General features: G+C 43.7%; 1 protein-coding gene across 26 annotated transcripts in view; it reads left to right on the top strand.

Moving 5' to 3' along the window:
- KCNMA1 (potassium calcium-activated channel subfamily M alpha 1) overlaps nt 1-12,603 on the top strand; it is a 382,597-nt gene that overhangs the window by 259,886 nt on the left and 110,108 nt on the right. For all 26 annotated transcript variants that reach the window (XM_072130535.1, XM_072130534.1, XM_072130537.1 and 23 more), the window contains 2 exons: nt 5,705-5,791; nt 10,929-11,005. In XM_072130535.1, coding sequence (XP_071986636.1) covers nt 5,705-5,791; nt 10,929-11,005 — 164 coding nt within the window. The remainder of the gene's footprint in view (nt 1-5,704; nt 5,792-10,928; nt 11,006-12,603) is intronic.

A 12,603-nucleotide genomic window follows, 5' to 3' on the forward strand; every position in this document is an offset into this window, starting at 1 on the left:
GGTAGGGTCTGGCAGGCTATATACACTGGGGCAGGGTCTGGCAGGCTATATAAACTGGGGCAGGGGCTGGCTGGCTATATACACTGGGGCAGGGGCTGGCTGGCTATATACACTGGGGCAGGGGCTGGCTGGCTATATACACTGGGGCAGGGGCTGGCTGGCTATATACACTGGGGTAGGGGCTGGCTGGCTATATACTGGGGAGGCTGTGACCAATGCATTTCCCACCCTCGGCTTATACTCGAGTCAATAGGTTTTCCCAGCATTTTGTGGTAAAATTAGGGGCCTCGGCTTATACTCGGGTCGGCTTATACACGAGTATATACGGTATATCAGCAGTAAATAACCTCAGGTAAATGTATACCAGAATTAAATTTACTAGACATCTGGACTGCAGCTCAGACACAGGCATCACTTACTGTTCTCATTAAGTTGCAGCTGTTTACTTCTACTTCTGTGTTGGCATCACATCAGTCTTCCTGGCAGTGTAGTCATTGTTGGAAATCCTTCTCCATCAGGCATTTACTTTTTTGCTACCCTGATGACTTTTGGCTCTGGAGAACATCTCCATACTCCATCCCCAAAAAATGTTCCCCCTGCATATACAGATAATACACTGCAACTCCTCAGTATATTGTAAATAGTTCCCCCCACATTAATATTTAATACCAGCACCTACTCATTGATTTAGATATGCAGTCCAGCACATGCACCCAGTATATAGGTAGCCCATGCCAGCACATGATGTTCGTATATACTTAGCCCATACCCGTACAAGCCCCCAGTATATAAGTATAAGTCTCAAGTATATAGCAAGCCCATGCCCCCATTAGACATGTAGCACAGCAAAAAAATGAAAAAATTAATCCTTCCCCACCTGCGCTGCATACAGCCTGCGCCTCGCTCCTGGGTTATTCTCTCAGGTGCTGGCAGATGCCTCTCTATCACCCAGACGATGCCATTGCCTTCGCAATGATACCTTTGCCATCTGGGTCACACAGAGGGTGGAAGCAGCGGTAACAGCGTCCAGTAAACAGTGGTATATGCGTCTTAAAGACACACATATTGCTGATTGCTATAGAGAGCCAACACAGCACCCACAAGGGTAGAAGGCAAGTGTGGTGCCCTAGGTGATCACTTACCCCCGCCTACCCCTGGTCCTGGCCCTGGTACTGATGTATAAACATGGGGCATAATCAGTAGTCATCTTGTTCTCATCACTAGTCAATGGGTTTTCCATAAATTACCACGGCTGGTGTAGTTTATTGCACATATCATATTTTTTCCGAGTTTGATGCCCTAATTGATGCGAGAGCAAAATTAATCAAGAACATATTTATAAACTAGACTGAATACAATGAACAGTTTGCCTTGATTTACATAGAGTATTTTGGATACAATTTTAAGATGGTCATTGATTTAAGAATTGTTTCCAAAAGTATCTCCTCCATATGGCTGAGCCCTGGCACTTTCTGCCGTGGTTACACCACAAGCCACGTGCCACTTCCTGCTGCTACTTCAGTAGTGATTTCAGTGCTGAGACCCTGGCAAGGTAAGGAATGCTACTTACAGAAAAAAAATACCCTAATTGGCCAACTCTGCCCCCATTTTAATGATTTTGCCCACCATCAAAATAATTCGGACCCAGATTATGGGTGTTTTTCACAGTTTTTCCAAAAATAAAATAGATTTTACGGTAATCCTTAGTCGTGCAGTCATGCATTCGGCAATTCTTTGCATGCGTTGCATCATTTGCAGATTCAGGAAGCTTCTACTGGGGAAACTAATGTTGCGATATCCTACTTTCAGAATGCAACATTTTTGCTCCGGCTTGCATTGATCGCATGCATGACAAATGTAGTTTGGCTTATTTGCAAAAAAATTTAAACAATATAAATATATCTATTGGGTTGTTTATAAAATGCCTTTCGTTAGCCGGCAAAGGGGTAACCCAATAAATCCCTTCATTGCTCTATTCATTTTTATTTTTTTGTAACATTGGGCTGGATACGGGTTGCAAGCACAGTATGCATCAACGTATGCCGCTGGTTGCCTATAACATTATACACCTGGCCTTACTGCATGGGGACAATGGTACAGTATAACTAGATCATAACATCAGCGTTTTATTTTGTGTTTGCTCAGTTTTGCATGAATTTCTCCAAAAAAAGATTTCTCCATACTGCCCCTCCCCTCCTTTCTCCCATCTGCTTATCTGGGTTTTATAGGAGAAATATAGTAAAAGGTTTAAAGACTCTAAACCATTAATCCAAATTAGTTTAGTCCCCCAGTTTCCTGGTCTTCATGTAGGGCCGTGTCTGACTTATACGTCAGTCTGATGGCAGGACCACGTCCCGTGGAATCGTCCTTGGATTGTTTGCTTACGAGATGTAAATGAAACCCGTGTATTGGTTCAGACAGCGCTGGCACTTTGTAAATTGTCCTCCACCATCTTAATGAGCCTCCCAGGGAAGATGTAGGATTACCTTGCCTCGGTGAAAAATTGTCAGGCCCATTTATCTTAAGACTCAAACGATGAACTGTGATTTAAATAGCTGGTTCTCCCATTGGACCTGAAAGATCTATCAAAACTTCAAGAAACGAGAGAGGCCATTTATCATCTGCCAGGATCTCCCGTAGCTTTTTGTCAAGTAGATGCAACATCCAGACAGACAGCGCCTTGTTTGGTGTAGCTCAGTGCCACGGACAGGAGGGGACACGTCGCAGAACTTTTTTTTTCCCTTGTGGAAATGGATGGCATGAAATTTTTCTGCACACTCTGGATTGTCTGAAGCATGATCATGAAATGTGCTTTGTTGTTCATGGATAAGCTTCTATTTTCTACAACAGAGTATCCTTATAATGTTCTTAAGACAGACTTGCCAAGGGACACACATCGGTATCTAAAAAGGTTCATCTACAGTAGGTCAGAAAATCTGTGTTGTCAGTCAGCCCCCTATTGTGCAGCCAATTTATATAGAGACGACTTGTGAGGAATCACAACTGATTACTAGCTGTCCTGTACCATTTCCCCTTTCAGTTTACGAGGCAGGGGTCCGGTACGGGCTGTTGCTTCTGTCCATATAGCAGTATATTGTTAACCATAATGAATCAGTCCGCGGTAATCATATCCTGTATATTGTAAATGGAGGAAGGGAGATGGAACGTAACCTTTAACTGGCACAAAAGTCCATTTTTTCTTAAGGAAAGCGAAGCCATATTCCGCCATGACAGTGTCTGAGGCTTTTTTGATTTTTCTTTTTTAAACAAGGTGAAAAGGAGTAAATTCTGTTTTGCTTTGAAAACAGGGCAGCAGTGAAATGCAATGGAGCTTATACTTATGTTTTTGGATTTGTCAGCCAATCATACATTGACACCAAGCCCCATAATAAGTATTCTAACCCCTGTAGGGCCATGACATTGACACCAAGCCCTATAATAAGTATTCTTACCCCTGTAGGGCCATGACATTGACACCAAGCCCCATAATAAGTATTCTAACCCTTGTAGGGTCTTGCCATTGACATCAAGCTCTATAATATGTAATCTAACCCCTGTAGGGCCATGACATTGACACCAAGCCCCATAATAAGTATTCTAACCCCTGTAGGGCCATGACATTGACACCAAGCCCCATAATAAGTATTCTAACCCCTGTAGGGCCATGACATTGACACCAAGCCCCATAATAAGTAATCTAACCCCTGTAGGGTCATGACATTGACACCAAGCCCTATAATAAGTATTCTAACCCTGTAGGGTCATGACATTGACACCAAGCCCTATAATAAGTATTCTAACCCCTGTAGGGCCATGACATTGACACCAAGCCCCATAATAAGTAATCTAACCCCTGTAGGGTCATGACATTGACACCAAGCCCCATAATAAGTATTCTAACCCATGTAGGGCCATGACATTGACACCAAGCCCTATAATAAGTAATCTAACCCTGTAGGGTCATGACATTGACACCAAGCCCTATAATAAGTATTCTAACCCCTGTAGGGTCTTGCCATTGGCACCAAGCCCTATAATAAGTATTCTAACCCTTGTAGGGTCTTGCCACTGGCACCAATCCCTATAATAAGTAATCTAACCCCTGTAGGGCCATGACATTGACACCAAGCCCCATAATAAGTATTCTAACCCTGTAGGGTCATGACATTGACACCAAGCCCCATAATAAGTATTCTAACCCCTGTAGGGTCTTGCCATTGGCACCAAGCCCTATAATAAGTATTCTAACCCTTGTAGGGTCTTGCCATTGGCACCAAGCCCCATAATAAGTAATCTAACCCCTGTAGGGTCTTGCCATTGACACCAAGCCCTATAATAAGTATTCTAACCCCTGCAGGGCCATGGTTTGATTGGAAAGAGGGGCCCATCTTTAACTAGTGGTCGTCTGTAAGTTGGGTGTCCTTAAAGGTAACCTACCATTTGATTTGATGCATTATGAAGCAAACATACCTTGAGAATGCTGTAGCTACACTGATGCAGGATCATATCTTGGTTAATCCCTGAGCTGAGTGGTTTTGCTGATAAAACAGACATAACATTATGATAATGAAGCTCTGCCCCTCCTATCGCTGCTCCTGCGCTTGCTTCCGCGCTTCTCCTAGCCTGTGAGTTTCTCTCTGCAGGAGAAGATGATGCAATCACTGTTCTCCCTGCCAGACAGAATAATCAATTGCTGCACCATCCCCCAGCTGCTGTGTATGAGTGATCCAGCTCAGGTTGATTAGTCATGTCTTGACTAACCTCCATTTGAAATTACAAGTTCAGCGTTGATCGAGGCAGCCATGCTGACCCAGCTTTCCCAAGGTCTTGAATGTTATATCTGTTTTATCAGCAAAACCACTCAGCTCAGGGATTAACCAAGATATGATCCTGCATCAGTGTAGCTACAGCAGTCTCAGGGTACGTTTGCTTCATAACGCAGCAAATCAAATGGTAGGTTTCATTTAAGTAGGGGACCGCCTGTATTTTCAGTGTGGTCCAATCACAACAAGATCTTTAAAATGTTTCCAATTGTTTCTCCGTGAAACCATTGCATAGATTAGAACACATGCAAGTCTTAAATACAAGCCTGGAATTTATAACAAAGAGGCAACTTTTAGTTTAGTAGAGAAAATCTGAGACGTCTCCATGCGCAGCTTTCACTACTGCTCCTGTTTTCTTATATTAATACTTAGATAAATGCTCCATTAACCCCTCCCTCAACAGACGATCCATAATAAGCTATTGTTACATAAAACATTTTTGATTATTTTCTGCTGGCTGTAGTCTGAACCCTCTTTATATCTATAAATAAGATGATACCATAATTTTGCTCCATGCTGATATTTGGTCCATACAATCCCCCTGACTCCAGGCGTCTGTGGGTGGAATAAACATCTCACTTTGAGAATTTGAGTAAATGTTCCCAGTTCTGTGGAATAGATTTTAAGGTTCATGGGATTTTTTTTTTCTCTCTCGATATTTTGGAATAACAATCCTGCTTTTTTAGGCTTCCCTGAAAGTGAGCCCAATAGTTACTGTAAGTGGCTGCTTACACTCTGTTACATCTCAGCCATTGTCTATTATCCTTGTACAAGGCCATAACTGGAGGGGATAATGGGAATGTTCTGCCAGTGACTGGATACATAATGAACTCCTGGAGAAGTTCCGAGCACGTTTTCATTCCTATCTTATTTGTCCTCAGGATTATAATCAACCCAGGAAACCATGTGAAGATTAAAGAAGGAACCCTTGGATTCTTCATCGCAAGTGATGCCAAGGAAGTTAAACGGTAGCTGAATACATTCAATGATGTCATTACATTTGTCTAGTTTTTCAGATAACCCTTTTTCTCTGCAGAAGTCTATAAAAACTCTTCTATGACTCCGTGGTATTTAAATATCCATTGAAATACGAGGGCGGTTCAATAAGTCCCCGTGTTTGACGACAGAGGGTGTTCCTGGGGGAAGCTGGTGCTATCATCGTGTGCCGCCATCTATCATACAACGGCAAAACAAATTGCAGGCTGATTGATTAGTTTGGATTTGGCAGCCATTGACGTGTTTCGTGATGGAAAAAGAGCCGTATCGTTCGGTAATTCGCTTTTTGTTTTTGGATGGGAAAAAATGTGAGGAGATGAAAGCAAAGTTTGATGTGGTTTATGGGGACACTTCACCATCTATGACCACAGTTAGATATTGGTTCAACGAATTTAAATGTGGGGGAACATCCGTTTTTGATGAGGAGCGAACAGGAAGACGTGGTTACGGAGGAAATCATTCAAAAAGTCCACGACATGATGTCGCTGATCGACAAACGAAAGTGCACAAAGTTGCAGAGGCCGTGGGTGTGCCGACCGGAACGGCAATTCATATTTTTCAGGATAAGTTGGCAATGAAAACATTGTCGGCTCGATGGCTGCCGCGATTGCTCACAGGGGACAACAAGCGGATGCGGCTGGTAACTTTGAAGCAGAGTTTTGAGCAATTTAAGCGAGATCCGAGGAGTTTTTGCGTCGAGTTGCCACCGTTGATGAAACCTGGATTCTTCGTTACACACCAGAAACTAAGCAACAATCAGAACAATGGATTTCTCCTGCTGAATCTGCTCCAAAGAAGGCGAAGACGGTCCCATTGGCCGGAAAGGTCATGGCGGTGATTTTTTTGGGATGCGAACGGCGTCATCCTCATGGATTTTTTAGAAAAAGGAAGAACGATCACTGGACAATACTGCAGTGAGAAATTGGACTGCTTCGACAAAAAATTGAAGGAGGTGCTGTTTCACCACGATAACGCCTTGTCACCACCAAACTGCACAAATTGCACAAATTCACCCGATCTGGTTCCCTGCGACTTTTTTCTTGTTCCCAAACATGAAGAAACGGCTGGCGGTAAAAAAATTTTAGCTCAAAACGAGGAAGTCATCTCCGAGGCAGAGGCATATTTTGGAGAGTTCAACAAATCCTATTTTTTGGAGGGGTTAAAAAAATGGCAGGAACGTTGGGAGAAGTGGATTTTTCTAAAAGGGGACTATGTTTAAAAATTCATTTCTAACACGGGTACTTATTGAACCGCCCTCGTATATGTCACCTCTCTCATACTGGACTGCGGTATTTAGGGAGTTAACACCCACAATCTGTATTATCAGTGTTGGAGGAGGTCGCCCGCTGTAATATCCAGCTTATACCTGGAGCTCCTGGTACCGGTTCCGCTTTTGATGCAGGAAGTCTCCTCCCAACATGCCCTACTACTCTGTCCAATGTTGAGAAGAGGTTAATGTATCATAAAGGGAAACATTTCCCAGTTATGGAAAGGGTTAAAGGGAATCTGTCAGCAGATATTGGCCTAATAAACCACCACCAGTTTGGTGACAAACACATTAACCCCTTCCAGATTGTGTTTCTTTCCTGGACCAGGGGTGGTGGCATCATCCAGAAAATCAACTTTGAAGTGAGATGTAAATTTATTGTATTAAGACTTCTTGCGAGCCATTTATTTATGTTCTGGGGCAATGGGATGTCAATCACATGAGGGATTTGTAAGGAGGGGAGAGCTTGACTTCAGTGCTAAACACTCCACCTCCATGACTCTATACAGCCATGTTACATCTCACTTCAAAACCGATTTTATGGATGATGCCACCGCACTGCTTGACAATATGCTGATTTGTGATTTGTTTCTGCTGACGGGCTCCCTCTAGGCATCTGCCTGCTTTTCTCTGTTTTCAGATTTATTACCAAGTTACTATTTACTATCACCTAAACTATGAATTTCTGAATTTAAAAAATGACTTCCAATGTTTAGTTACTGTTTGAACCTTTGCATTGATCGAGGGGCCTTATCTTCTTAAAGCAGGGAAATAATTTAATAATGATGAACATAAGATCCATTGTAAAGGAAATCGAGCATGATAAATGGGGAACACTCACAGATCCAGACAGACTGTGGTAATCTTCTTATATTTGTCATTCACAGCCTTCTTTCTCTTTAAATCAACTTTTTAAAATTATGCTAATGAGTCAGAAGGACATCTGGGGGTGTTACCAGAGTCCCTCAGTGCAGCCGTGTCATAGGTTGCCACGCTGAGCTGGAGCACTTTCCCCCTCCCACTTTGTGCTGAAGCACGAGGGGAAGATGAGACGGTCTAACAGTCATAAAGCTACAGCATGGAGGGTCTCTGGTAGCACCCCGAAGCCATTCTAGATCATTAGCATAATTCTAAATGTTGATTTTAGAAGGAAGGAGGCAATGGATGACATATATAAAAAGATGAAGTGCCTGGATCTTTGAGTAAGTGTCGCTGGTAGATTGTAAAATAACATAAACATTTCTTTGTCATTATCTTTGTGGATTTATACAGTTGCAAGACAATTAAATGAACCCTTTGTGGTCACCTATCGTAGATTTAGGCAGTGATTACTAAAGAATTGGGGTCAGATACTTCTGCAAGTCACAATTTCAGCTTCAAAAGTATTAATGTTGTATTCAACTTCATTTTGAAACATTATAACCAAAAACCACAATACTTGACTTACAGACGACTCCTAGTTACAGAAAGAGCTCTGGACGCTGGTAAATCCCTGTACTAGGAGTTGAGACTACAGGGTCCTGTAAGGCCAATTTCACATCAGGTTCCCTCCCCCTATCAGATAGTGAAAGATATAGGGCAGGATATTTTACTGCTATTAATAACCTACTGTGACTTTCTGTACAGTGAAGTCAGTGGGTAATCCAAGGTCAGCGGTGACTTTCTGTACAATGAAGTCAGTGGGTAATCCAAGGTCAGCGGTGACTTTCTGTACAATGAAGTCAGTGGGTAATCCAAGGTCAGCGGTGACTTTCTGTACAATGAAGTCAGTGGGTAATCCAAGGTCAGCAGTGACTTTCTGTACATTGAAGTCAGTGGGTAATCCAAGGTCAGCGGTGACTTTCTGTACATTGAAGTCAGTGGGTAATCCAAGGTCAGCGGTGACTTTCTGTACAATGAAGTCAGTGGGTAATCCAAGGTCAGCGGTGACTTTCTGTACATTGAAGTCAGTGGGTAATCCAAGGTCAGCGGTGACTTTGTGTACATTGAAGTCAGTGGGTAATCCAAGGTCAGCGGTGACTTTCTGTACATTGAAGTCAGTGGGTAATCCAAGGTCAGCGGTGACTTTGTGTACATTGAAGTCAGTGGGTAATCCGAGGTCAGCGGTGACTTTCTGTACAATGAAGTCAGTGGGTAATCCAAGGTCAGCAGTGACTTTCTGTACATTGAAGTCAGTGGGTAATCCAAGGTCAGCAGTGACTTTCTGTACATTGAAGTCAGTGGGTAATCCAAGGTCAGCGGTGACTTTCTGTACAATGAAGTCAGTGGGTAATCCAAGGTCAGCGGTGACTTTCTGTACAATGAAGTCAGTGGGTAATCCAAGGTCAGCGGTGACTTTGTGTACATTGAAGTCAGTGGGTAATCCGAGGTCAGCGGTGACTTTCTGTACAGTGAAGTCAGTGGGTAATCCAAGGTCAGCGGTGACTTTCTGTACAATGAAGTCAGTGGGTAATCCAAGGTCAGCGGTGACTTTCTGTACAATGAAGTCAGTGGGTAATCCAAGGTCAGCGGTGACTTTCTGTACAATGAAGTCAGTGGGTAATCCAAGGTCAGCAGTGACTTTCTGTACATTGAAGTCAGTGGGTAATCCAAGGTCAGCGGTGACTTTCTGTACATTGAAGTCAGTGGGTAATCCAAGGTCAGCGGTGACTTTCTGTACAATGAAGTCAGTGGGTAATCCAAGGTCAGCGGTGACTTTCTGTACATTGAAGTCAGTGGGTAATCCAAGGTCAGCGGTGACTTTGTGTACATTGAAGTCAGTGGGTAATCCAAGGTCAGCGGTGACTTTCTGTACATTGAAGTCAGTGGGTAATCCAAGGTCAGCGGTGACTTTGTGTACATTGAAGTCAGTGGGTAATCCGAGGTCAGCGGTGACTTTCTGTACAATGAAGTCAGTGGGTAATCCAAGGTCAGCAGTGACTTTCTGTACATTGAAGTCAGTGGGTAATCCAAGGTCAGCAGTGACTTTCTGTACATTGAAGTCAGTGGGTAATCCAAGGTCAGCGGTGACTTTCTGTACAATGAAGTCAGTGGGTAATCCAAGGTCAGCGGTGACTTTCTGTACAATGAAGTCAGTGGGTAATCCAAGGTCAGCGGTGACTTTGTGTACATTGAAGTCAGTGGGTAATCCGAGGTCAGCGGTGACTTTCTGTACAATGAAGTCAGTGGGTAATCCGAGGTCAGCGGTGACTTTCTGTACAATGAAGTCAGTGGGTAATCCAAGGTCAGCGGTGACTTTGTGTACATTGAAGTCAGTGGGTAATCCAAGGTCAGCAGTGACTTTCTGTACAATGAAGTCAGTGGGTAATCCAAGGTCAGCAGTGACTTTCTGTACATTGAAGTCAGTGGGTAATCCAAGGTCAGCGGTGACTTTCTATTCACCTTTGGCTTTTAGTTTCACCTAAAACAGAGAGTGTAAGGGGAAGCCCTGCAGCATGTGTGAACAGTGTCATACAGTGTGTTGTATTTAGTTGCAATAGGACCTGCAATGTCCTTTATCGCTGTCTGTACTGCTCAGTAAAGGTATACAGGTAGTCCCCTACTTAAGGACACCCGACTTACAGACGACCCCTAGTTACAGACGGATCCCTCTGACCCCTGTGACCTCTGGTGACCTCTCTGGATGTTACTATAGTCCCAGACTGCAATGATCAGCTGTAAGGTGTCTGTAATGGAGCTTTATGGATAATCCTTGGTCCAATTACAGCAAAAAATGTTGAAAATCCAATTATCACTGGGGCAAAAAAAAATGTAAACTTAAGAACAAACTAATGGACCCTATCTTGTATGTAACCCGGGGACTGCCTGTATCCTATAGTCATGTGTTTGTGCTTTCTCCACAGTGCGTTTTTCTATTGCAAGGCTTGTCATGATGACATCACAGACCCCAAGAGGATAAAGAAATGTGCATGCAAGCGACGTGAGTAATGCTATATTACATTTATAATTCCGGAGGTAGACAGTGTGTCCAACGAAATAACACGAGACAGCTCCACCAGGACTTCATAAACAGAAATTCTGAACCCAAGCACTAAGCCCTAATACAGGGGTCGGGAACTTTTTTGGCTGAAATGTAGTTCTGTGAGAGCCATACAATATGCACATGCCCCCCAGTAGATAGGTAGCCACAGCACATGCCCCCCAGTATAGAGGTAGCCACAGCACATGGTCCTCAGTAGATAGGTAGCCTCAGCACATGGCCCCCAGTAGATAGGTAGCCCCAGTACATGGCCCCCAGTAGTAGGTAGCCAGAGCACTTCCCCTCTAGTGGATAGGTAGCCCCAATACATGCCCCCCAGTAAATAGGTAGCCAAAGCACATGTTTCCAAGTAGATAGGTAGCCCCAGTATATGACCCCAGTAGATAGGTAACCTCAGCACATGCGCCCCAGTAGATAGGTAACCACAGCACATGCCCCCCAGTTGATAGGTAACCACAGCACATGCCCCCGAGTAGATAGGTAACCACAGCACATGCCCCCGAGTAGATAGGTAACCACAGCACATGTCTCCCAGTAGATAGGTAGCCCTAGTACATGACCCCAGTAGATAGGTAGCCACCGCACATGCCCTCCAGTAGATAGGTAACCACAGCACATGCCCCCCAGTAGATAGGTAGCCCTAGCACATGACCCCAGTAGATAGGTAGCCCTAGTACATGACCCCAGTAGATAGGTAGCCACCGCACATGCCCTCCAGTAGATAGGTAACCACAGCACATGCCCCCCAGTAGATAGGTAGCCCTAGTACATGACCCCAGTAGATAGGTAACCACAGCACATGCCCCCTGTACATAAATAGCCACAGCACATGCACCCAAATAGACAGTTAGCTCCAGCACATGCCCCAAGTAAGGCATTGCTTGTCAGAGACCCATATTTGGAAGTAAAATTAGTGGGATGATTATCTATCTAAAGGTAATAAGTCCACAGCAGTACAATGACCCCTTTAACCCCTATGGAGTGGGGGGTGCAAAGACTCCGGAGTCCAGGGTGAGAATTCATGCAAACATCAAATTCCAAAAACGAAGCAGCACTCCAAGTCCAAAAATAGTGAAAAGGTGGTTACTCATCGAAACGTTGCCTGTGTTGGAATAAACTCAACCCCATTTTCACTATTTTTGGACTTGGAGTGCTGCTTTGTTTTTGGAATTTGATGTTTGCATGAGTTCTCACCCTGGACTCCGGAGTCTTTGGATAGGGGATGAATGGGTCATTGGGCTTGGAGCGCTGCTTTGTTTTCGGAGTTTGATTTCTATCTATTTATCATCAGTTATTTCAGTAATGTTAATGAATAGGATATAAAATAGTATTTTGGATTATACATGAATATACATTGCAGAGGGCAAAGACTCAATAACTTGCACTGTATCAGTAGAAATTCCTTCTTATTCTTGATCCATAGAGTGGCCCTGTCACTGTATGACGGTTATTCCCATATGGGATTAGTGAGCCCGCCCACTGGACTCCTAAGCAGAGACTTGTATTGGTTTGACTCCAGTTACACTGATTTTATTTTC

The sequence above is a fragment of the Engystomops pustulosus genome, chromosome 11 (assembly GCF_040894005.1).
Source record: "Engystomops pustulosus chromosome 11, aEngPut4.maternal, whole genome shotgun sequence".
Lineage (NCBI taxonomy): Eukaryota > Metazoa > Chordata > Amphibia > Anura > Leptodactylidae > Engystomops > Engystomops pustulosus.